This window comes from Colobus angolensis, unplaced genomic scaffold (assembly GCF_000951035.1).
Source record: "Colobus angolensis palliatus isolate OR3802 unplaced genomic scaffold, Cang.pa_1.0 Scaffold11, whole genome shotgun sequence".
In the NCBI taxonomy this organism is placed as follows: Eukaryota; Metazoa; Chordata; class Mammalia; order Primates; family Cercopithecidae; genus Colobus; species Colobus angolensis.
Genome location: NW_012112030.1, coordinates 2,696,178 through 2,718,644, shown reverse-complemented (window position 1 = coordinate 2,718,644; position 22,467 = coordinate 2,696,178). Strand labels below are relative to the sequence as shown.

The window sequence follows — 22,467 nt, the reverse complement described above, 5'->3', positions numbered from 1 at the left end:
AGGAGACTCATCCAGCTTGGCCTGAGGACCGCCTGTTTTGAAGATGTCCACGTGACGAGGAGACTCATCCAGGGTGAAGCCCTTCTAGGAGCTGACCAGGGTGCTGACTCAAAGGGAAGGCCAGCGCATGCTGCAGGGATATCTGAGGGAGGCTTGAACGCTGCAGTCAGGCATTTTCCCTGGTTTGGCATAAAGAACTGATGGAGACTTTCCTGTGATTCCTAGGTTCCCCTCCTGGACAGCACCAGGAATGTGCCTTCGAGGTGGCTGGGCTTCAGGTCAGCCTGGCGGCGTGCTTGGGTGACTTGGGGGAATGTAGCTGTTTGCTGGGAAGATCTTAAGGAGGAAACCAGAATCTCTCCCTGTCCCAAGCTCTCATCCCTGGGGGAGCCTGTTAGGACAGAGTTCATCCTCAGTCAAAAGAAACTGCATCTGGTTTCACCTTTTACCTTCCTTCCTGCCACCGAGGGTGGGAGCAGGCAAACCTGGCTGAGGAGAGCCACACCCAGCCACACCCCATGGGTCAATCACTGGAGCTTCTGAAACCTGGGTGGTGCCTGGTACAGCTGGGTTCCTTCCTTCCCCCAACCCAAGTTCCTGCCCCCAGCTTTGTCCCTGGAGGTCTCAATCCTGCTCTCTACATTCTGAGGGGAACTCTTGGCCCCAGCAGACAGTAAAACTCTAAGTGCACCTCCCATACACCATACACCCCCCAGCACTGGGTTCAGCCTGTACCATCCAGGACCTGGTGCTTCTGGGCCTGGAATTTTGCCTTTGGCAAAAGAGCAAGAAGAGACGTGACTGTGCTCCAGGAACGGAAAGTGCCATTCTGACTTGAAATAAAGAGACTGAGCGCATTGAGAAAAAAAAAAAAAAAAGTGAAAACAACCTAAATGTTAACTGACAGAAGAATGAGCAAATTATTTGTGATGTATTTGCGAACTGCAGCTATACACTAAAATACGAATGAGTCTTTGAAATATAATGAATAAAAGTAAACCCCAGGAAACTATAATAGAATGACACCATTTTTAGAAGACTCACAAGTCATTCTTATTGGTGAAAACTTAGAAGCATTGCGTACACAAGAAAGAATAAACTCTTTTATTCAATTTTGTGTTGGAGAGTCTAGATAGTGCAGTATAATTTTTTTAAAGATACAATAGTTAAAACGACTGGAGAGGAATAAATCAAAAGGTCATCATTTCTATATGGTATGATTGTGTATGATTATAGAAAATCCAAAAGAATCTACTGTCAGATTGCTTAAACCTACTGAATCTGTAAGAGAATTTGGCAATTGGATATATCATTACACAAAAAGAATTGCATTTTCACATTCAAAAAGAATTGCCAGAAATAAACTATTTTTACATATAATTTAATAAAGACATACTTTATAATATTAAGTACCTAGAAATAAATTTAATAATTATAAAACATTGCACGAAGTGCTTGCTTTGGCAGCACATATACTAAACTTTATATTTAAAAAGTAGCAAACATCCAAGTATGTTAAAAGATATTTAGGCCAGGCATGGTGGCTCATGCCTGTAATCCCAGCATTTTGGGAGGTCAAGGCAGGCAGATCACCTGAGGTCAGGAGTTCAAGACCAGCCTGACAACACGGTGAAACCCCGTCTCTACCAAAAATACAAAATTCTACAAGAAAATACGAGAATACAAGAATTCTACCTGTTGGTATATACCCAAACAATAGCTGGGCATGGTGGCGCATGCTTGTAGTCCTAGCTACTTGGGTGGCTGAGGCAGGAGAATTGCTTGAACCCCGGAGGCGGAGGGAGCAGTGAGCAGACTGTGTCACTGCACTCCAGCCTGGACAACAAGAGCAAGACTCTGTCTCAAAAAAAAAAAAAAAAAAAAGATATTTATACAAATTTCATGGAAAATAAAAATTGTAAAGATATCAGCTCTTTCCAAATTGATCTACAGATTAAATGTAATCCCAACTAAAATCCCAATAGGCTTTTTTGTAGAAATTTATAAACTCCTTACATAATATATATGAAAGAGCAAAGACTCAAGAATATTTTTCAAAAAAAAACCAAAAGTGAATAACTGGGGAAGGATACTTTCTCTGGAAGACACAAAGGCTATGACAAAAGTTAGATCACTAAGACAGAGTAGTATCAGCACAGGGACAGACAAAAAAATTAATGAAACCAAATAGAAATGAAAGAGATGGCACTGTAGATCACTGGAGAAAGGAGAAGTCATTCCGTGAATGTTTCTGGAGTAATTAACTATCCATATGAAAAACAGTATTAAGTTGGATTCTTACCTCATACCATATGTAAAAATCAATTTTGGATGGATTAAAGTCTTAAATGTGAAAGTCAACGCTTTAAAATTTATAGAGCAATATGGAGGATAATATTTTTATGATTTGGAGGTAGGCAAGGACTTTTGAACTACACACAGAAAGCAATAATCATATTTTTTAAAGTGAGAAATGTAACTACAACAAACTTTTGTTAGTCAAAAAATAAAAATGCCAGTACATGAAAAGACAAGCCACAAACGGACGGAACTTATTTGTAATACATATGGATTAGTATCAAAATACATAAGGATCTTCTAAAAATCAGTAATATAAAAACAACCCAATAGAAAAATGGACAATAGACATAAATTAGGCAATTCACAGTAATTCACAATGAAAACATTGAGCATCCTTTCATATTTATTGGCTATTTATATGAATAGCCAATAAATATGAAAGGATGCTCAATGTTTTCATTATGTTTTTATTAATCAGAAATGCAGGCCGGGTGTGGTGGCTCACGCCTGTAACCCCAGCACTTTGGGAGGCCAAGGTATGTGGATCACCTGAGGTCAGTTCAAGACCAGCCTAGCCAACATGGTGAAACCCCGAATCTACTAAAAATACAAAAATCAGCCGGGCATGATGGCAGGCTCCTGTAATCCCAGCTACTTGGGAGGCTGAGGCAGGAGAATCATTTGAATCTGGGAGGTAGAGGTTGCAGTGAACTGAGATCACGCTACTGCACTCCAGCCTGGGCGACAGAGCGAGACTCCATCTCAAAAAAAAAAAAAAAGAAGAAAAGAAATGCAAAGAAAAAGCACAATGGAATACCATTTTAAAGTCACTAGAATGGAAAAATTAATGTCTAACAATTCCAAATTATAGAACAAGTTGGAGTGCAACAGTACTAAGCGCAGGAAAGATATAGAGCAGTGGGAATTCTTATACATTTATGATGGGAATGGAAAGTGGCACTCACTTTAAAAACAGTTCAACATTACCCTATATTAAATAGGGTACCTACCCTAAATTATTCACAAGAATTCTACCCGTTGGCATATACCTAACAATTGATATGCACCCAACTCAACAATTCTACTCCTTGGTATATACCCCAAAATGCTTGCATATGTGCATTAGGAGATAATTACATGAATATTCCCAATTTGTTCTTTACAGAGAACAGTGGAAACAACTTAAACGTTAACAGAAGAATGAACAAATTGTGGTATCTTAGTGAACAGCAGCTGTACACTACAATATGAATGAGTCTTTGAAATGTAATGCTAAATGAGTAAAAGCAAGTCCCAAGAATGTAAAACAAAAAGATACCATTTTGAGAAAGCTCAGAAACAAATACATTATTGTTATAGGGAAGCATACGCTGAAAGAACCTCATTTTTGTGCTTTATAAATTACATGTTCAGTGTATTCTCAGTATTATTAAATGTTACATAGTTTTAAACAATGAATAAAAAGGCTTAGTTATAATTTAGTGACTGATAGGATATGGGAGTGAAGAAAAATTTGAGAACTAGAGTTTCCAGGCTGGGAAATGGAAAAAGGGTGCTGCCATTAGTAATAATAACTAATTGTATTAGGAAAGGCTAAACATGGAGAGAAACGACCACATTAGACCTACTATGAGAAACCCCTGGGCCTGGACTCCATTCACTCTGCACTATGCCAAGCTAGGTCATAGTTATGACTGAGGGTCATCAGATGCCTTGAAGATCTGGGTATTCTCCCTTCCCTAGTATGTGGTAATTCTAGTATTTGGCGGTAGGTCCTCTGAGAGATTTGGAGAATATGTATTGAATATACTTGTATGTGGTATCACATGGTTCTTTTTGAAAGAGACTTGCCCTTCTCTTCAATTAATAACTAATTCAGATCTGGAACCTGGGCAAAGGTGATTCCATTGTAGTGGCTGACATTAGCCTTTTGCCGTGCCTTCATTGGCTGTCCATCTCTCTTGCTCTGAGGAAGAACAGGGTTGATTAGCCATGACAAATACTTTTACATGGATCAAGGGCCCCTCGTTCCCATTCCAACCTTACCATCTACTATGGTAATAATGCTCCTCTTGCTCTGAGGATTAACTGCCCCTACACAGCCTCTACAATTCCAGAACCCTATCATCCCAATTGACATGAGGGAGCCCTCTTTCTCTTATTAGTCTATATGGGATTCAGTATAGGTTTTCAATCGAGGCTTGAGCTCAGGAGCATTTTCTGGGTTTTTGTTTTGTTTTTTTGAGACAGAGTCTTGCCCTGTCCCCCAGGCTGGAGTGCAATGGCATGATCTCCGCTCACTGCAACCTCCGCCTCCTGGGTTCAAGCAATTCTCCTGCCTCAACCTCCCGAGTAGCTGGGATTACAGACACGCGCTAACACGTCCAGCTAATTTTTGTATTTTTAATAGAGACGGGTTTTCACCATGTTGGTCAGGCTGGTCTCGAACTCCTGATCTCGGGTGATCCACCCACCTTGGTCTCCCAAAGTGCTGGGATTACAGGCATGAGCCACTGCTCCCAACCTCATTAATTTGGTTCTCAAGAGTGATCATTCTCTTTTTCTACTTACTTATTGCATTTTTAATTAGAAAATCCTGTTTATTCATTCTAAGAAGTCATTTGTGCTCTACTGGCATTTTCTTGAGAATTCCTGTGGTGTGTGTGTGTGTGTGTGTGTGTGTGTGTGTGTGTGTGTGGTGGTGGTGTTGTGTGCTGAAGTTCTCTTCTGATTCTCTTAACTGGCCGTGGGCCATAGTTGAGTTCTGCTCCAATACTCTCCTTCTTCCCAGTCTGTGCAAATGAAAGCTGGACTAACAAAGGTGTGGCACCTCGGACACCAGAGAGCAGCTCATCCAGATGTCTGTGGCCTCTGCAATGCCAGTGTGGTCAAGGCAATCACTAATCAGTCATACCCAAGGTGGCCCCTCCCACCATCGCTGTCTCATTATGCTGCTCTCCCCTGACACTAGTATGAGTCTTCTTAGTAAGGACTCAGAAGCTCTGTTACCAAGCTGCATAGCCTTAGTCTCCAAAGCCACAGCTTCCTTGCAAAGAGCTCCTTCCCACTGCACATAACTGCTGAAGCCCAGGCCCTGGGCACTGAGGAGCCTCTGGGCAGGACACACACCCCCACCCCTGCAGAAGTCCCTCTCCAGGAGCAGTGTTCTCCCTTCCATACCAAGAGCGGTTGAATAAGGTTCCTGGCTCATTCCTTGGCTCTGTTCTGAAAGGGAGCACCCCGTTAACTGCGCCCTCTCTAGGCGGAGCCCTCCAGAAAAGTATCCACCTGTACCTTTGTCTCAGGGCACTTCCCCTTGGGGAGGCACAGTGATCAAGAATTTCAATTCATCTTCTCCAACTACGAGAGAATCAAAACATCTCCACACATGGATCAGCTCCCTTGGCATTTCCTGATTCTTCCACCCACAGTTCTAGTATGCATTCAGTTCACTCAGCAGCATTGATTAAACTTTTACCTGTCATGCACGATAGTGAGAAGTCAAAGGTAAGAGACAACACGTCATATCTAAGAACATTATTTTCAGTGATGAGGAACTGACGGCAAATGAAATGAGAAAAAAAAAAAAAGAAGCTATCACAGCAATCCAAGAAAGAGGATGAACCCCTGAACAAAAGTACTAACAAAGGCGCAGAGATGGGAGGACCTCTGTGACCTATACCGAGGAGGTAGACCCTACAGGACTGGGGACTAAGGGAGTATTACGGGAGAACAAGGAGTCCAGATCCACTCACTACTTTCTCCTCATGTGTCTGCAAGTCTACAAAACAAGGCGCAGATTTTTGGAAGGAAATTCCTATTTTGAATTTGTTGAATTTAAGGTACCTAGGGAACATCCAAGTGGAGAAGACAGAACATAGTAGCTGTGCCACGTATCTGAGGCCTGGGGTGAGATCTAGGTGAGACTGTCATCAACATTTACATGGTAGTTACGCCACAGGTGTGGACGAGGGCACCGCAGGATCCTGCAAAGCAAGGAAAGCAAGGCAAGAATCAGCCCTGAGGAAGATCAACATTAAGCAGCAGATAGAGACACATAAGGGAGACTGAGAAGAAGTAGAACCATGAGAGAAGAAATAACAGAAGCAGGGGAGAAGACTTAAAGAAGGGTGTTCATCAATGCGGAACCAGAGTACAGCCATGTAGATTGTGAACTGCACAACACTGCAGATCGTCATGGGTATTAATGGCATAGTCACATGCAGTGCACGACCTGCCTAACCAGGTGTGGCAGAGCTCACAGTACGGTCAAGATCAGAAACAAATGTGTCCATCTGCTTTGGCAATCTGTGAAGTCAGGTGACCTTGGCAAAGTAGTTGCACTGGTGAGTGCAGGGAACAGTACTGTGGGAGAAGACGTGAATGAAACGGCCTTGAGTGGAGGCAGTGTGCACGGCCTGCTTGCTGAAGCGGCTTGGCTGTGAGCGGGAGGGTGGGGTGGGTGAGTGTTCAGGTCTGCTCCAGCTCCTGCGCTTTCTGTTGGAATGTACAGCTCTTCTAGCCTCAGATCAGAGCCTTTGCTCCCAGGACCTGGACTGCTTTTCCACCGAAACTCTCCAGGGCTGGCTCCTACCAATCACGCAGATAACCTCGTGTGAAAGGCCTTTCCTCACCACCCTAATGTTGCCACCGCTAACCCTCCCCTTCACTCTCTAGTACATAGTGACATTTTTATTTCTTCAGAGCACTTACAACTGAAATTGTCTTACTTGTGTACTGTCTCTTCTCCAATAAGTATGTCAGCCCCAAGAGCAGGGATCTCATCTGCTTTGTGAATCACAGCCCTGGTGCCTGGAACTGGTGCTTGGCATATGGTAGGGGGTCAGCAAATGTTGACTAAATTTTATTTGGGTTCAAAAGACGTACCTGGCACAAGCCATGCAAGAAAAGCATCCTCTTGGACACATTAATGTTACCAAACTCAGGTGAAGCGGACAAACCTGGAGACGTGGCTTAAACCAAGAGTTAGCTTAATTCTTCAGTCATTTACACAGCCAGACTTTGTCATTCCTGCAGCTATGTACGGTGGAAACTGCTCCTCCACCTGCCCAGCCCACTTCCCGCCTGGGTCTTCACACCACTACCCGGCAGAGCCCCAGACACCAGCTGCCTCATGATCACCCAGGTGGCTACAAGTGCCACCAGAGCTTCCTGCTCCCCTCCCCCAGGTGTTTAATTGTCTCCTCTAAAAAGTACCACATGCACCAAGAAAATTTGAGAATTACAGAGAAAGATGATCTCCCCACTTTTAGCACATTGAGATAGTTCCCTATCGTCTTTTCAATGCATTTTTTTCTTGAGACGATCTGTAAATAATTGACTAACCATTTTTCTCACTATATTGTTAGCATCTATTTGTCACTGGAAATTATTACATAAATGATTAAATAGCAATAGCTATATTTCACTGCCTGGACAATTTACTTCCCCAGTTGTCTTTTAGACCTGTTTTTTTGTTTTTGGGTTTTTGTGGGGGTTTTTTTGGCAGCTTTTGAGCCCACCGGGGAAAAAAAAAAAATTAGACTTTGACCAGGTATGGTGTTATCCCTGTGATCCCAGAACTTTGGGAGGCTGAGGCAGGAGGATTCCTTGAGGCCAGGAGTTCAAGACCAGCCTGGTCAATATAGTGAGATCTAATCTCTATTTGAAAAACTTTTGAAATAAATTTAAAAGTTAGACTTTTTTGGACCAGGCGCAGTGGCTCACGTCTGTAATCTCAGCACTTTGGGGGAGGCCAAGGTGGGTGGATTGCCTGAGGACGGGCGTTCGAGACCAGCCTGACCAACATGATGAAACCCCATCTCTACTAAAAATACAAAATAAGCCGGACGTGGTGGCGCACGCCTGTAATCCCAGCTACTTAGGAGGCTGAGGCAGGAGAATTGCTTGAACCTGGGAAGCGGAGGCTGCAGTGAGCCGAGATCACGCCACCACACTCCAGCCTGGGCAAAAAGAGTGAAACTCCATCTCAAAAAAAAAAAAACTTTTTTCCATGTCTATTGTGGCCATAGACATCTATCTCCAAGTATAAATATTTGTGTATATTTTAAAATTTTTCCTCAGGATAAATACCCATCTTGATATGGCACTTGATACAGTTCCCAATAAAGGCAGGCAGAGCCACATGACAAACTTTAGAAACCGTAAGCGTTGAAAAACTATCAAAATCCTTCCATGTAATTCATAATACAGAACGACCTCACGATGAGATGGCACTGCACACTTTCCTTTGTAGTAGTAACAGGAGTAAAAATTCATGATTATCGATGTCTCTTTCTCCTGCTAGCTCACAGAACAGAAACCTGTCCCCGTGCTCTATCACTTAGAGGGACGAGCGGGTAACCAATATACCAATGAGAATTTCAAAGACAAAAGCCATTGAATCCCGGTCCTCCAAAAGCCAGCTCACCTCCTGCCACCCCACTTCATGGCCAGCAGAACTCATACCCACAGCAGTTCCATTTATTCTTCGTACAAATATTTTACAGTTTTATTTTTAAATCATTTACACATATTCATACAAAGAAAAATAAATTTCAGGATGGAATCTTGGGACCATGGTAGTTTTAAAAAAAAAATCTCTCTGATCATTAGCTACTGAAGACAAGGCAAGAGGCTTAGCAGTCATTTCCGGGGGTTAGTGTATCTCCCCATGCAGGGGACAATTGAGAAGAATCCAAGCTGCTCCCTCATCTTCCTTCAATCTTCACCTTCCGGAGATAAGATGGGGGAAGGGGATTTTCCAATGCTCTCCCCTAGAAACATTTCAAGAAGTACAGCAAAGGCTTATGGTAACACTGAACCTTTTTGCTAGAAATCTGGCAAGATCGCAATTTCTGAACCAACTTTCTAGAAGAATTAGCTCAATTCTCATTCACAGGTACTTCTAAGAGGAGGAGGGACTGCCACACTCAGCACACCCCCTTCCCACTTGCTCTGTCCTCCCACCAACGTTCCAGAACAGAGCTCTTGATCTCTTCTGATCTAGTCCCTCCCCGCTCCCACCCAGCCTCATTTCACAAGGGAACCTTCCTCCTACACCACACACTCAGACACTCTGTAGCAACTGGCCCTGGCAGCTCCTGAGGACCACAGCGGTGATGACACAGGACTACTGCATCAGCATCGTGCTCACAGGGAATCAGAGCTCAGCCAGGAGAGGTCCCAGAATGACAGAACTATGAGCACTCCCACCAAAACTCAGCTCTGCTCAGCCAAATCAACAATTCAACAGAACAGGCCAACTCCTAACACATCCCGTCCAGACAGACATTAGAGGCGCACAGCAGATGAACCTCCTACTTACACTGCCCAAGGAAGCTGGACTACTATCAACGCCCAGTAAAAGTGGGGGAAAGGACAGACATTACAAATGTGGTAGACCCTATTAGAAATGGCAGCTGATGATAACAGTTACCCTAAACCGTTGGGTCCTACCCAAAAAGCAGCACCAAGAAATGGCATGATGAGCAGAGAGATCTGTAGCTGGATGTACAGCCCTTGAATTACCAAGGGACTCAGAGATAACACAGCTCATTTCCCTACAATTATGTAGGAACTAGAACACAGACTACCCACCCCTACGTCGAGGCAGCTCCTGAAAGGCCGTACCGCTTATGGTCATCAGCCCACCCCCTTGGTAGGCCCATTTGGGGAGAGGGAATCACATCCAAAGCAGGGATCCCTCCAGGTGGACACTCACAGGGCAGCCCATCCCACTGTCACTGGGGCAGGCCAAACATAGTTAGGAGGGTGGACAGATCCCGCGCGTCAGCTGCCCCATAGGCATCGCTCTGGCCTAACATAGACAATGCCAAACGCAGGGTGCTCCAGATGTTCTCCGACATGGCGCCTCCTTCACCCCGGGGGCCCCGGCTTTTCCTCTGCATGTTCAGTGCCTCCAGAAAGTGCTCCACAGCCTCCCTGTAAGGAAGAAGAGGAATGAGAGCTATTAAGGCTATTAAGCTGAACACCAATGGAAGGAAGCAGGTCACCTAGCAGCTAGGGCTGGTTAGTCAAACAGGATCTGAGAATAAGGAGCTAGGGCCAAAGGCAGGGAGAAAAAAGCTCATTCATTCATTTCTCAATAGACACTCTCACCGGTGAGCCCCAAGGTTGATGCAGCTGATGCCCAGGTTATAGCGGGACCGGATATAGCCAGGCTGGAGCTCGAGGGCCCGGCGGTAAGCAGCGACTGCTTCTTCACTCTGGTTTCCATTGGCCAGGGTGGCCCCTAGCTTATTCCACAGCAAATAGTCCTGGGAATAGAGAGGCAGAAGGGATGGGAACAGCTTAACTCAGATCAAATTCTGCCCATCACTCTACCTGTTTCACTATTCTGTTTAGCTAACACGTTTCATCCCATTCCATTGGTAACAGTTCACTGTGTGGCCACAATGTAGCCCCTCTCACCCTATGCAGACTCTCTTATGTCCAGATGACTCTACACTCCCAGCCTTCTTTTCCCAGTCCTCCCAAGGCAGTCAGCACGTGGAACACTGGGATGAGATACCCCAAGACTCCAAAAGTCTGAACAAATTCTTCCTTTTTTGTGGGGGTGGGCAGGGCCTTGCTATGTTGCCCAGGCTGGATTTGAACTCCCAGGCTCAAGTGATTCTTCCACTTCAGCTCCCAAGTAGCTGCAACTACAGGCATGCACCATCACACCCAGCTTCCCAACAAACGGCTCTTCAATAAGGTACAGAATCATGTCCCATTTCCATTCCTCCCCTGGGCTCACATTGGGACGAACGCTGAGGGCAGCTGTGAAGCAGTCCACGGCCTTGTCATACTCCCCACTCAGGTTGAAAAGGACTCCCAAGCCACACTGCACATCAGGGTCGATGGAGGTAGGGTCCAGCCGCACAGCTGCCAGGAAGAGCTCTTTCACTTCAAGAAACAGGGAGCTGGATGAAAAGGAAAAGAAACACAAAAAAAGTAGGTAGATGAATGCCTCTGTTCCCATCCCCCCAAATTAATTCCTTCATTGATCAATCATATCCCCAACATTCATCAGTCTATCAGTCATCCCTTCTACTCTCCAAGTCCAATACAGAAGCCTGTTTTTCCATTTCATCCTAGCACTGAACTGTAGAATGCAGACCTCCTTCAAGGTGATCTCAGGTTTCCCATCCCACTCTCAGGACCCTTCAGTTTCAATCTATCCAAACTTCCAAAATCAAGGTCACCCTCCACCCTCCTACTGGGACTTAGGTTACTATAATTCCTCACCCTAGAAACCCCTCATACTCACTCAGACAACAGAGACCCCAGGATACGCTTGCTGGGGCCCAGTCCTGCCCCACCAGCCCCTTCTTCTGCAGGCGTCACCAGATGGGCATAGGCTGGTGTGTACCGCAGCCAGTCTCGTAGGGTTTCACAGGCCTGTCGCTGCAGGGACTCGTTGGTGAAGCTCACGGCCAGAGCCATCAGTGCTGTCTGGTTATCTGGCTTTAGCTCCAGACACCTGTTTGATCAGGGATGGGCAGACTTGATATCTGCAATGACACTGGCACACGTGAGCACCCTGGGATCCAAGCCAAGCTTTGAACTGCAGAGTCACAACGGCCTCCCTCACCTGTGACTCCTCTGACATGAGTTAATAAAAAAGTTACAGATCTAAGGGGAAAGTGTTAGCAGCCAAGGAACCAACCAAAGCCCCTCAAATAAAGTCAAAAGCCGACAAAGGAATGGAATTCACTCCAACCCTCAGTTTCAGCATGAGAAAACACTCTCGATAGCACCCAGAAAGAGGACAAGGATCCAGGTCTGCACTTCTGTCATTCAAAAGGTTATATGCAGAGACTTGGAAGCACCTCACCCACACCTTTCGGCGTACTCACCTCCGCAACGCACTGATGGCTAATAGTTCTTGTTCATTCTCTGCCTGGGTGGTACCCAGATACTGCCAAGCCTAGAGGGAAGTTGACAGATTCCATCACCCCATATTCACCTCTCCATTCGCCCTTCCCCCTGGCTTCTGCCACTCACCATCTCGCTCTCAAGCCCCTATCCTAGGCCATCACCCAGGCCCTAACCCATCTGCACTACCCTCCTTGGGGTCTTTCTCAAGATGGAGGAAGCAGTCTCTAGTCAGAAATCAGAATATGGAGTCACTCACTTCCATGTGCTTAGGATCCTGCTGCACAGCTGCCTCAAAAAGCAGCACAGCATTTGGCAGGTCCCCCTCCTGAAGGCGCCGCAGCCCTTCTTCAAAAGGCTGAGGGTGATCACGCAAGGGGTTCTCCTCCTCAAACTGGTACCCCTACAAGAAAAGCACGTGAGAGACGGACTGAGAGTTGGCACAGTCAGAACAGCAGGGTTGCGAGAATGACAACCAACAGGCAGAGAAGCTGAGGGCCTCTAAACAGGTTCCTGACTAAATTGCTGGCAAATTCTCCATATTATAAAGATCATGTATGACACAAGTAAAATCATTTGGTATCAGGCTCATGCTGCCATCTCCTGTTCATGATACCTGGGAAGCTAGTCAAGTCTACAAACTCATCCACGCTGGAAATAAGTTTATTTTAGGAAGTCATCACAGGCTTGCATTCCCACACCTTGACTTCTCACCATCAGGCAGAATATTTCAACAGGATCTGCTTATAGTAATGAGATAAAGGGTCTCTAGCTATTCAAAGTGCATTTCTTGTTATCCTTCAATAATTAGTGTACAAAGGAAATGTTGTTTGGAGCCCTGCCATTCAAATATAACTCCTACTTAGCTCACAGTCGTTCCACATGTCCACTACATAAAACATGTTCAAGCATTTTGAAAATGTTAATTTACTCCCCAATTTCATTCTTAATAATTATGAATATTAATCTGTATCTGACAGTAAGCAAAGGCTGGATCCCAAAATCCAGATGGCAGAGAATACTTCAGAAAGACACCATTCTCTTCCAGCGGAGGATTTCTCACTTTAGTGAAGAGTTACGATACTATCTGCAAAGCTTTGTCAACTGGCGTTTTACACTAGGCAGAGAAGAAATAAGGTAAAGGGGAGGTCACTAGCAAGCTGCAAAATTTGGGACATGCAAATAAAAAGTCCCTTTTTGGAGAGTAAATAGTTACCATCACAGAATAATATACCAGAATGAAAACAAGATGCAAAATACCAGGTGGAGGTCTTTCTAAATGCAGTTAAGAATAAATTCAGATAAAACTGTACAAAATAAAAACATGAGGCCCTTTTTCATTATTATTGTGAAAATGATAAAGAATGAAAAACACTTAAATCTTACCAGCAAAGTTCTAAGTCATGATCAGATGCAAATTATTTGTCACAAATGAAAATTAAATAACCACAACGGGGGTTTAAGAAGAGAGATATGCTACAGTAGATTTGAGATAAATGTAGAGAAAGTAATTTATATTGAAAACAAGTGTGTTTTTGGACATCTCTGTAAAATATAAAAACTCAGAAGGCAGAAAATGACCCTAGTCCAGTGATCAGCAAACTTTTTCTGCGAAGGGCCAGATAATAAATATTTCAGGCTTTGTGGATCTGCTGCAACTACTCAACTCTACTGTTGTAGTGTGAAAGCAGCCAGACATAAGTAAACAAATGAGCATGACTGTCTTCCAATAACATTTTATTTATGGACACTAAAATTTGAATTTTATATAATTTTCACTTGTCACAAAGTATTACTCTTCCTTTGATTTTCCCCAACCATTTAAAAATGTTAAAACCATCCTCAGCTAGTGGATCATTAAAAACATAAAGATTCATTCCACAAGCCAGTTTGCTGGCCCTTGCCCTAGACTATTACAGTTCAATAAAACAAATCCTTCTGCATTCAATCTCAACTATTGTTCATCATTACTACATGTGTTTTAAGCCACTCTACAGAAAACAGAGATTACTGTCTTCTATAATGCAATTTCCTAATAAAAGTAATTCCTGCCTCTCAGAGCTACAGAGGACACCAAATGAGAATCTTCATCAATGCCTTACCAAAAAGATTAAGATACTATGTGTAAATAGCTATTATCCTCATTGCTCTGGCTACCTCCTTAAGATATGATGGCCTGTATATGACAGCCAGGAGTGACGTGAATGCTCTTCAGGTGTCTTCATTAGATAACACAACAACTCAATGCCACCATCTTGCAACCACGGGATTCTCTAAGTTTCCTCTCACCCATATTATCTATCCTCCTTGAAGTCTCATCAATTGCTGATCAAAGAGGAATTTTCCAAAATTAGAATATTTGCATAGATGATGGAAAAAGAGTACTCTGGAGGATCCCTCAACTACCCACAGAACACAGGATAAGCTTGGCTTCACTGTTACATCCTGAAAAGCCAAACCCACGTCATTAATTTTATCTGATACACGGTCTGGTCTGCTCCAACATCTCATAGGATCAAACTGCAGAAATGATCACTACAAAGAGTTTGTCCCATCACATACTTCTCTTTTCTCACAATAGTATATTAATATCTGCCTGGGCTGCAATGTAAATTGCCTCTGAAAGTTTAAGGGCTATCAATAAACAAACAGTACATTCAAAGAGACCCACGAATTTATCTAACAATCAAGAGTCAAATCCACTTTGTTTCTAAAAAGTGCTATTGCCACGGAATTCGGTATTAGCTTTAAAGCCGGATACTGTCAGAATTGCTTACTACATCACTTTTTTGAGGAACATTGATGCAAGTGTTTCTAGTCCTAATTTTGCAATATCCCAAAGTATCAATGATATCAAGTAGGGCTCAAGAATCCACAAACATACTTTTAAAGTTTTTAATTACAAAATGTATTCTGGCCAGCATGTCATAAATATGAGAGTAATAATGATAAAAGAAAATGCTGCTCATACAAAACTAGTATTACGTCTATATGTATCAAAAGCATGGACATTTTTACATAAATATATAAATTTCCATTTATAAGTTGATGGGGCCTACGTGACTTACCAAATTGTTAATACAAAATAATAACAGAAGTGTTATCTACATTTCCTTCAGTTCTTCCTTATCAAAATTATATACAATTAACTCATAGTCTGGTGAAATATATGGTAAGGTCCCAGCTGTCTTTTCCCTTATATCACACAGGATAGTTAGAAAAACCCAGATCAGACTGGAATAATAAACAAAATCATATTTTTCCTAATACTGTTCTTCACTGGCTCTGAAACCCTAGCCTTTTTCTGAACTGCATCTTCCCGTCTTTGCATATCTCCCTTATTACATCAAGATCCATCTCCAGCACCCTGGTTTGCATCTCCGGCCCTGGTTCCAGCCCCAGAATACTTTCCCAACCATATCTGAACTGAGAAAAAGACATCACTACTCACCTCCCCAGTTCCTGTTTTGCCTTTTTTCAAAACCGAGTGATTCTTTCCCCTCTTCATGCTTTAACTCAGGAGTTCAGTTATTAAACACATCCCCAAACATCCTACAACCCACAGGTAGATTTGTTTTTCAGTAAGACCCCAGAAGTAACATATGCTTCTAAGTCAACAGCACATGCTATATGCAAAATGCAATCATCTTTCATACTACTAGGAAATTTCCCTAATATTTAAGTTATTTAATATAAATTCTTTGAAAACCCTAAATTAGGGCAAGTGGCTAGTACCTATAAAAGATGAAAACTTAAAATGAATGTGTGAGTTTAAAAAGTAAACAGATATTAAGATGTGGAGGTAAAGGGATAGTCTGTCCACTAACACTTCCCACCAAAGCAGTCAGCAGTCTTCTCAAAAAGCTCCCAATCTGATCTCCAAGCAGAGCTACTTCCTCTGTGCTCTTAATGCGGCAAGCAAGTGCAAACCTCCTTCATAGGTGTTGTGTACTGGATTGTCATTATTGACAAAGGTAGTCTCAATAACATCTACATCCCAAGAATAAAGTATATACTCAATCACTGAAGAGGAAGGGCAAGGGAACCATTCAGACTTCTTTTCATGGAAAGGGACTCAAGAAAATACTTAAAAGCACCCTTCAAATTCAGGATTAAAGGAAACATATTAAAAAGAAGGAAGTTCTGGAACCTGAAAAACTAAGAGTTTTTACCTTACCTTATCATAGGTAGCTGACGTGAGGTCATCATAGTCAGAAAGCCAGGGGTGAGCCTCAGCATCCCGTTTTGCCATCTCCTCCAACTCTGCCTGCAACTTGTCCCAGAAATCGACATCAGACTGTAAGGAAGGGAAGGCAGATAGAAAAAGGAGATCCATCACGACCACCCCACCCCACTCTCAGCTCTGCTGGGATTGATTCCCTAAGGCAGCAGTTCTCGAATTTCAACATGGTTAAGAATCATGTGGATAACTTTTTTAAAATGCAGATGGCCAGATCCTATCCCCAGATACTTATTTAGTAGTCTGGGGTGATGGCCAGAAATCTGTAGTTTAGTTTAGTTTTGTTTTGTTTACTTTTTCTTTGCTCTTGTTGACCAGGCTAGAGTACAACGGTGTGATCTCATCTCATTGCAACCTCCAACTCCCAGGTTCAAGCGATTCTCCTGCCTCAGTCTCCCAAGTAGCTGGGATTACAGGCATGCACCACCACATCATGCTAATTTTGTACTTTTAGTAGAGACATGGGGTTTCTCCATGTTGTTCAGGCTGGTCTCAAACTCCTAACCTCAGGTCATCCACCCACCTCCGGCTCCCAAAGTGCTGAGATTATAGGCATGAGCCACCATGTCTGGCCCAGAAATCTGCATTTTTGAACAGTACCCACCCCATCCCCAAGCAACTCTGACACAGATGATCCAGGACAATCTGCATCATCTTTGATGTTCATACACCCACTCACTCCAAGGAGTGTTTTCTTTTGGGTTGTCTCCTCCTGCACTATCTGCTCTCACCTCTACAGCTGACTTGGCTCGTTCAAACTCCATATCAAGGGCAGATGTGTTTACTGGTCTTGTGAACTGGTCAACCCAGGCATCCGATGTACCCTGTGACAAAAAAGGATGGTCAGTACCACTACCACCAACTTTCCTCCCTTCAGACGCACACTAAATACCCACTAAACACCACCAACCTCGGTACTTCTGAGAAAACCATTCTCAGAATCTCTTTCCCACCCACTTGGGACCTGGATGCTATCAAGACAAGCTGGCCTTATCCTTCCCCATCTGGGACCACTGACCACTGAACCCATGGCCTGGGGCATCAGCTGGCTCTGAAGTGGGACTGGAAAGTGACAATGTCCTACCTGCTGCTGTATAAACTCTGCTGCCCACTGTTCTGCCTGAGCTCGGCCCGACCCTGCACCGGACTCCAGGGACACCTGCCCTTCGCCAATCTGCCGCACGAATTTCAGGAACTGGGGCACAGAGACACACACAGGCCACTTGGGAAAGGACTTCCAGGTGTGCACTCTCAATCATGCCCAAGAGGAGCCTGTACTCACCCCTCCCCTGACCATCTCTAGCTGCAGACAAGATATGCTAAAGACCCTAAAAGAAGTAGAGAGCAAAAAGAAAGGGATTTCTGGCTCTAAAGACATGAAAAGGCATCAGAAAAAAGAGTTAGTAGGCAAGGAGATGAGGGAATGAACACTAGAAGGAAGAGGCAGGATCTTAAGTCTCTGTTCTATAGACAGGAAGGAAGAGACCCAAGATCTCTTCTCCTTCTCTTTAAACTGGGGTAAGAGAAGCAAGATTCTTGCCTTCCAAAACCAGCTCTGCTGGGCAAAGCAGCAGAGGGATGTGGCTCACCTCAGAATTAGCCAATTTGGGGTCATCCACTTTGGCCACAAAGTCACTGGCTGTGTGCTGCAGATCCTCCTCAGGATGATATTCATCATACCTGGAACGGGTAAGAACTAATTTTACACATTAGTCTGCCATCACCTTCCCCATGCTACTCCCCACTCCTAGCCCATGACAATGACAGTTCCTATGGGGGAACTCCATTCTTCTGTTGAGAACCTACAAACTCCAATTTGCATTATAGAAGGACATTTGGGCAGGAGTGTGAAAGTACTAGCTACATCCTTTTACCTCTCCCTTTCCCAAACATATCTTTGCATACAAATGGGATAGTAGCAGGCTCAAAATTAAGAAGGGAACAAGGTAAAATTATGAGCTTTAAGATGTAGTTATGAACTACATATAGGATAGTTAGGATTCTTGAAAAATATATATATTTACATATGTACATATATTTTAAAACGGCCTGAAAACTCCCTTCCTCCCAAATACAGCTGATATGTATATATGTATATATAGTGTGTGTATACATGTATGTGTATGTATATACATGTATGTGTGTATGCATGTATATATGTATGTGTATGCATATATACATGTGTATGTACCTACATGTGTATATATGTATACGTGTATGTGTGTATACGTGTGTATGTATACACATGTACATATATGTGTATATATGTATGCATTTATACATATGTGTATGTGTGTGTGTCTCTGTGTGTGCACATGCATGTGCTTTTGTTTGTTTTTTTAAAGACAAGGTCTTACTATGTTGCTTGGGCTAGACTTGACTTCCTGGGCCCAAGTAATCCTCCCACCTCAGTTTCCCGAGTACAGGCACACAACCACCCAGTCCTTGACTACATCTGAACCATAAATTCACAGGAGTAATAATCCAAGGGGAAATCTTAAATAACCAAGTAAGTTGGTTTGAGAACATGGATGGAGGAGGTTAGAGGAGGCTGGGAAAACTGTCCATACTTCTTTCACAGGATTTGGAAAGAGGCAGCTGAACTCACCAGCGATCGGTGGCTGTTCCCTCAGGTTCTCCCAGCCACAGCTTCTCCTCTGATTGCTCCAAATATTCCTCAGCCCAGCGGGCGGGGGACACAGACAAGGGGTCTGCAAGGAGCAGAGAGGTGGGGAAATCACACGGGTTCATTCAGTGTGGGATCAGGGAAAGGGAAAGAGATGCCCATATTCAACTGACCCTCTTAGCCACACCAAAGCAGACAAAGCTCTGTGGACTCCCTCAGAAACCCCTGGTCAAAAGAATATACTACTAAATTTTCAACAAACTCAATATCCAACTCATTCTCAAGGAGCCTGGGGCAGAAATTTACCAAGAGTTGGGAACGGGAGATCAAATAAGGAAGCTCAGGAAAGGATTAAGAACCAAACTCGTTTGCTTGAAGTACAAGATATTTCGGTAAGAAACAGGAAGCAGAAGGGCTTTCACTTTCCTCAAAAGTACAGTAGAGAGCCAGTGAGGAGTGAAGGGAGCACGGACGGGCTCCTGTTCCTTAACCAACCCTCTGGTTTGTTCTCCCTCTACCCAGACTTCACACAATCCTGGCCAAAGGAACCTTATTTCATTGTAATTTGCTACCAAGAGAATCAGAGAAGTGGAATGCTGGGCTAGAATTAAAGATACATGGGTCTGCTCTTCCCTGTGGATGTTTGGTGGGTTTTCTCATTTTTTAATTGAAATGTAATATACAAACATGAAACCATACAATCTCTACCAAACTTAACTGTCCAGCTAAATTAACTTCCACATACGAATACACTCACATAACCACCACCCGGATCAAGATACAGAATGTTTACGGTTCCCTCACAGGCTCCCTCAGTCTCCCAGCCCGCAGAAGTAAACACTATTCTGACTTTTCTCACTTTTGATTATCTTTGAGTAGCTGTGTTTTTTCCGTCTAAATCTAGAAACTGTCTGAGAAGCTCTAGTGACAAAGGGGACTGCTGCAACATCAGAATAAACCTATCAAGGCAGCACACTCAATGAGGGTGCTGAACTGTTTTTCAACCTCCAGGACTTTGCCCTTAAGATCCTGAGGCCAGAAAAAAAACAAGGAGACTGGCTGCCGGCCCTAAAGAACAAGGAAACAAAGAGAAGGTACAAGCCTGCAGTGTTCTTTCCTTCTGCCCTGTGTCCAGAACTAATCTTACTCGTCAGTCTGCCACCATCTTCCCCTGCTATTCCCCTCTCCTGGCCCATGACGAGGACAGTTCCCAAGGGGGAACTCCATTCTCTTGTTGAGACCTACCAAGTCCAATTTGCATTAAAGAGGGACATTTGGGCAGGGGTGTGAAAGTATTAGCTGATACCAGCAGTCTGTCTCTAGTTTCAAGATCTGACTGCCCTTGCTTCTAACCGTGAGGAAGTCGACTTACCCCTTCAGTATTAACGCACAAAACCTTCTACTCCATTTTAACTGAGACTTTGCCTGAATAATGTCAACAAAGTAGTCTCAAAATCTGAGCATGAAATGTCAAATGTGAAAAACAAAGGATCAAGATTCTCATAATATACCTGACTATAAATAATACTACTTATTACATTATATTTTATATATAATGTATATATATGCACAAGAATGTATATATATGCATATACATACATATATAAGCATGTATATATGCACAAGAATGTGCATATATTTAATGTGCATACATATATATAACATATATATATGCACATTCTTGTTTTCTTCCCTTACATAAACATCTAATCCATCAACAAACGCTATTGATTCAATCTATAAAATATATCCCAAATCTACCCATTTCTCTTCATCTAGACCACCTGCACCCTTGTCCAAGCCACTATTATATCTTTTGCCTAGACTATCATAGTAGCCACTTAACTGGTCTTTTGGCTCCACTTTTGACTTTCTAAAATGTTTTCTTCACAGTGCAATCAGAGTGATCGTTTAAAACTTTATTGGAGATCAGGCTACTGTCTCCATGACCCCCAATCCTTCTTACGGTTTTCAGAACTCCCAATTGCACCTATCATAAAAAGCAGACTTCACTCTCTAAAGGGCTTTACGTGATTTGTTCCCTGCTTGACTGTGCTGCTGCCCCATGTCACACCACCCTCTTCTTAAACTCACAGTGTCTCAGCTCTACCAACCTGCTTTCTGTTCTTGAAAACAAGTTTATTCTTGACTCAGGGACTTTCTCTCGCTCGTCACCTGGAATGTACCTCTGATTCAGAACACAGCTGCATCCTTTTGGATTTCAGTTGAAATATTTCCTTATTAGAGAGGCCTTTCCTGGTCAGCCTGCTTAAAGCAATTCCACTGCCCTCCTCACTCTTTACCAAATTAAACTGGTTTATTTTCATCTACCATTTACTATTATCTAAAATTATGGCAAGTTGATTACATGTTTACATGTCTCCTCTCCATTGATAAATGTAACTCCACGAGCTACAGATATTGTTTGCTTTAGCTATCTTCTTCCCTAGATGGCCGTACAGCCAACAGATGTTCATTAGTTAAATTGTGTTTTTCAGATCCCTGAATTCAATCAGTTTGGCTTAGAAGGAAAACCTCTGATGAACTAATCTCACAAAAATGTCAGTGTCTGCTCATAATTGAGCGTCACCTTTTCCGTGAGTCTGGGAATTTGAGAGAAATCCTGAGAATACATAATAGATATATGGTAAGAGAGTGATCTCAGGAAGGGCTTTCCTGGAACCCTTTTGTGACACCCTCCTATTTGGGCTATGCTTTGTTATTTCTGTTTCATGAGAGAAAAGCAAACTACCTTCTAAAATCTACCCATCAACAGATAACCACGAAAGGAATGTCTACCAATGGTGTATTTGGTAAATGTTAAGCAACTGACTCTCCTGGACAATAAGGTCTTATTTGTATGTATCTTTTGCCTATTTCCGTGGTGTAAATACTCATCCCATGGTTAAATTCCAGCAAACAATCTGAAGTCACTGAACATAGACTTGGAAGGAGCCGTGCACCATTGCTCTCTCCAGCTGGCCCAAGAAGGCTCCAGCACAGCACTGACATCTACTAGGTGCCAAGAATAATGTGAGGCATTTTATGTTCAGTCTCTTCTATCTTTGCACCATGCTAAAAACTAATTTGTCAGTTACCTGTGAGAGACGAGGAAATAAACTTGGGTAACATGCTCAGGTACACATCATGAAAGGGGTAAAATCAAGGTTCAAATCCAGGTCTGACTCCAGATACCACATCTTTCATTTGTTTCAGGGAGTAGTAGTAAAAAAAAAACACCAAAAACAAAGCAACAAACAAAACAAGAGTATTGTTAAGTGTCAAGCTGCTTCGTAAGATCATGGTTATTTTCCGAACATCCTAGACGTCTCACAGATGATGTAGATTTTATTTTCAGTGTCAACTATATGTGTAGTACATAATTAGTTGGAACGAGAATTCTAAAAGTAAATTAATT

General features: G+C 43.1%; 1 protein-coding gene across 2 annotated transcripts in view; it reads right to left on the bottom strand.

Annotated features, from left to right (window-relative positions):
- The window catches only part of PEX5 (peroxisomal biogenesis factor 5), a 36,512-nt gene that overhangs the window by 6,112 nt on the left and 7,933 nt on the right, over positions 1-22,467 (bottom strand). The window contains exons 5-15 of one of the 2 annotated variants that reach the window (XM_011952547.1): positions 19,032-19,134; positions 18,013-18,103; positions 17,508-17,618; positions 17,155-17,247; positions 16,361-16,480; positions 12,443-12,586; positions 12,165-12,235; positions 11,576-11,788; positions 11,063-11,228; positions 10,423-10,580; positions 10,025-10,245 (exon numbers count right to left, since the gene is read on the bottom strand). In XM_011952547.1, the coding sequence (XP_011807937.1) occupies positions 10,044-10,245; positions 10,423-10,580; positions 11,063-11,228; positions 11,576-11,788; positions 12,165-12,235; positions 12,443-12,586; positions 16,361-16,480; positions 17,155-17,247; positions 17,508-17,618; positions 18,013-18,103; positions 19,032-19,134 (1,472 nt within the window). In that variant the 3' untranslated portion in view covers positions 10,025-10,043. Of the gene's footprint in view, positions 1-8,763; positions 10,246-10,422; positions 10,581-11,062; positions 11,229-11,575; positions 11,789-12,164; positions 12,236-12,442; positions 12,587-16,360; positions 16,481-17,154; positions 17,248-17,507; positions 17,619-18,012; positions 18,104-19,031; positions 19,135-22,467 lie in introns of those variants that run through there. The other variant, XM_011952553.1, reaches the window with a different exon arrangement.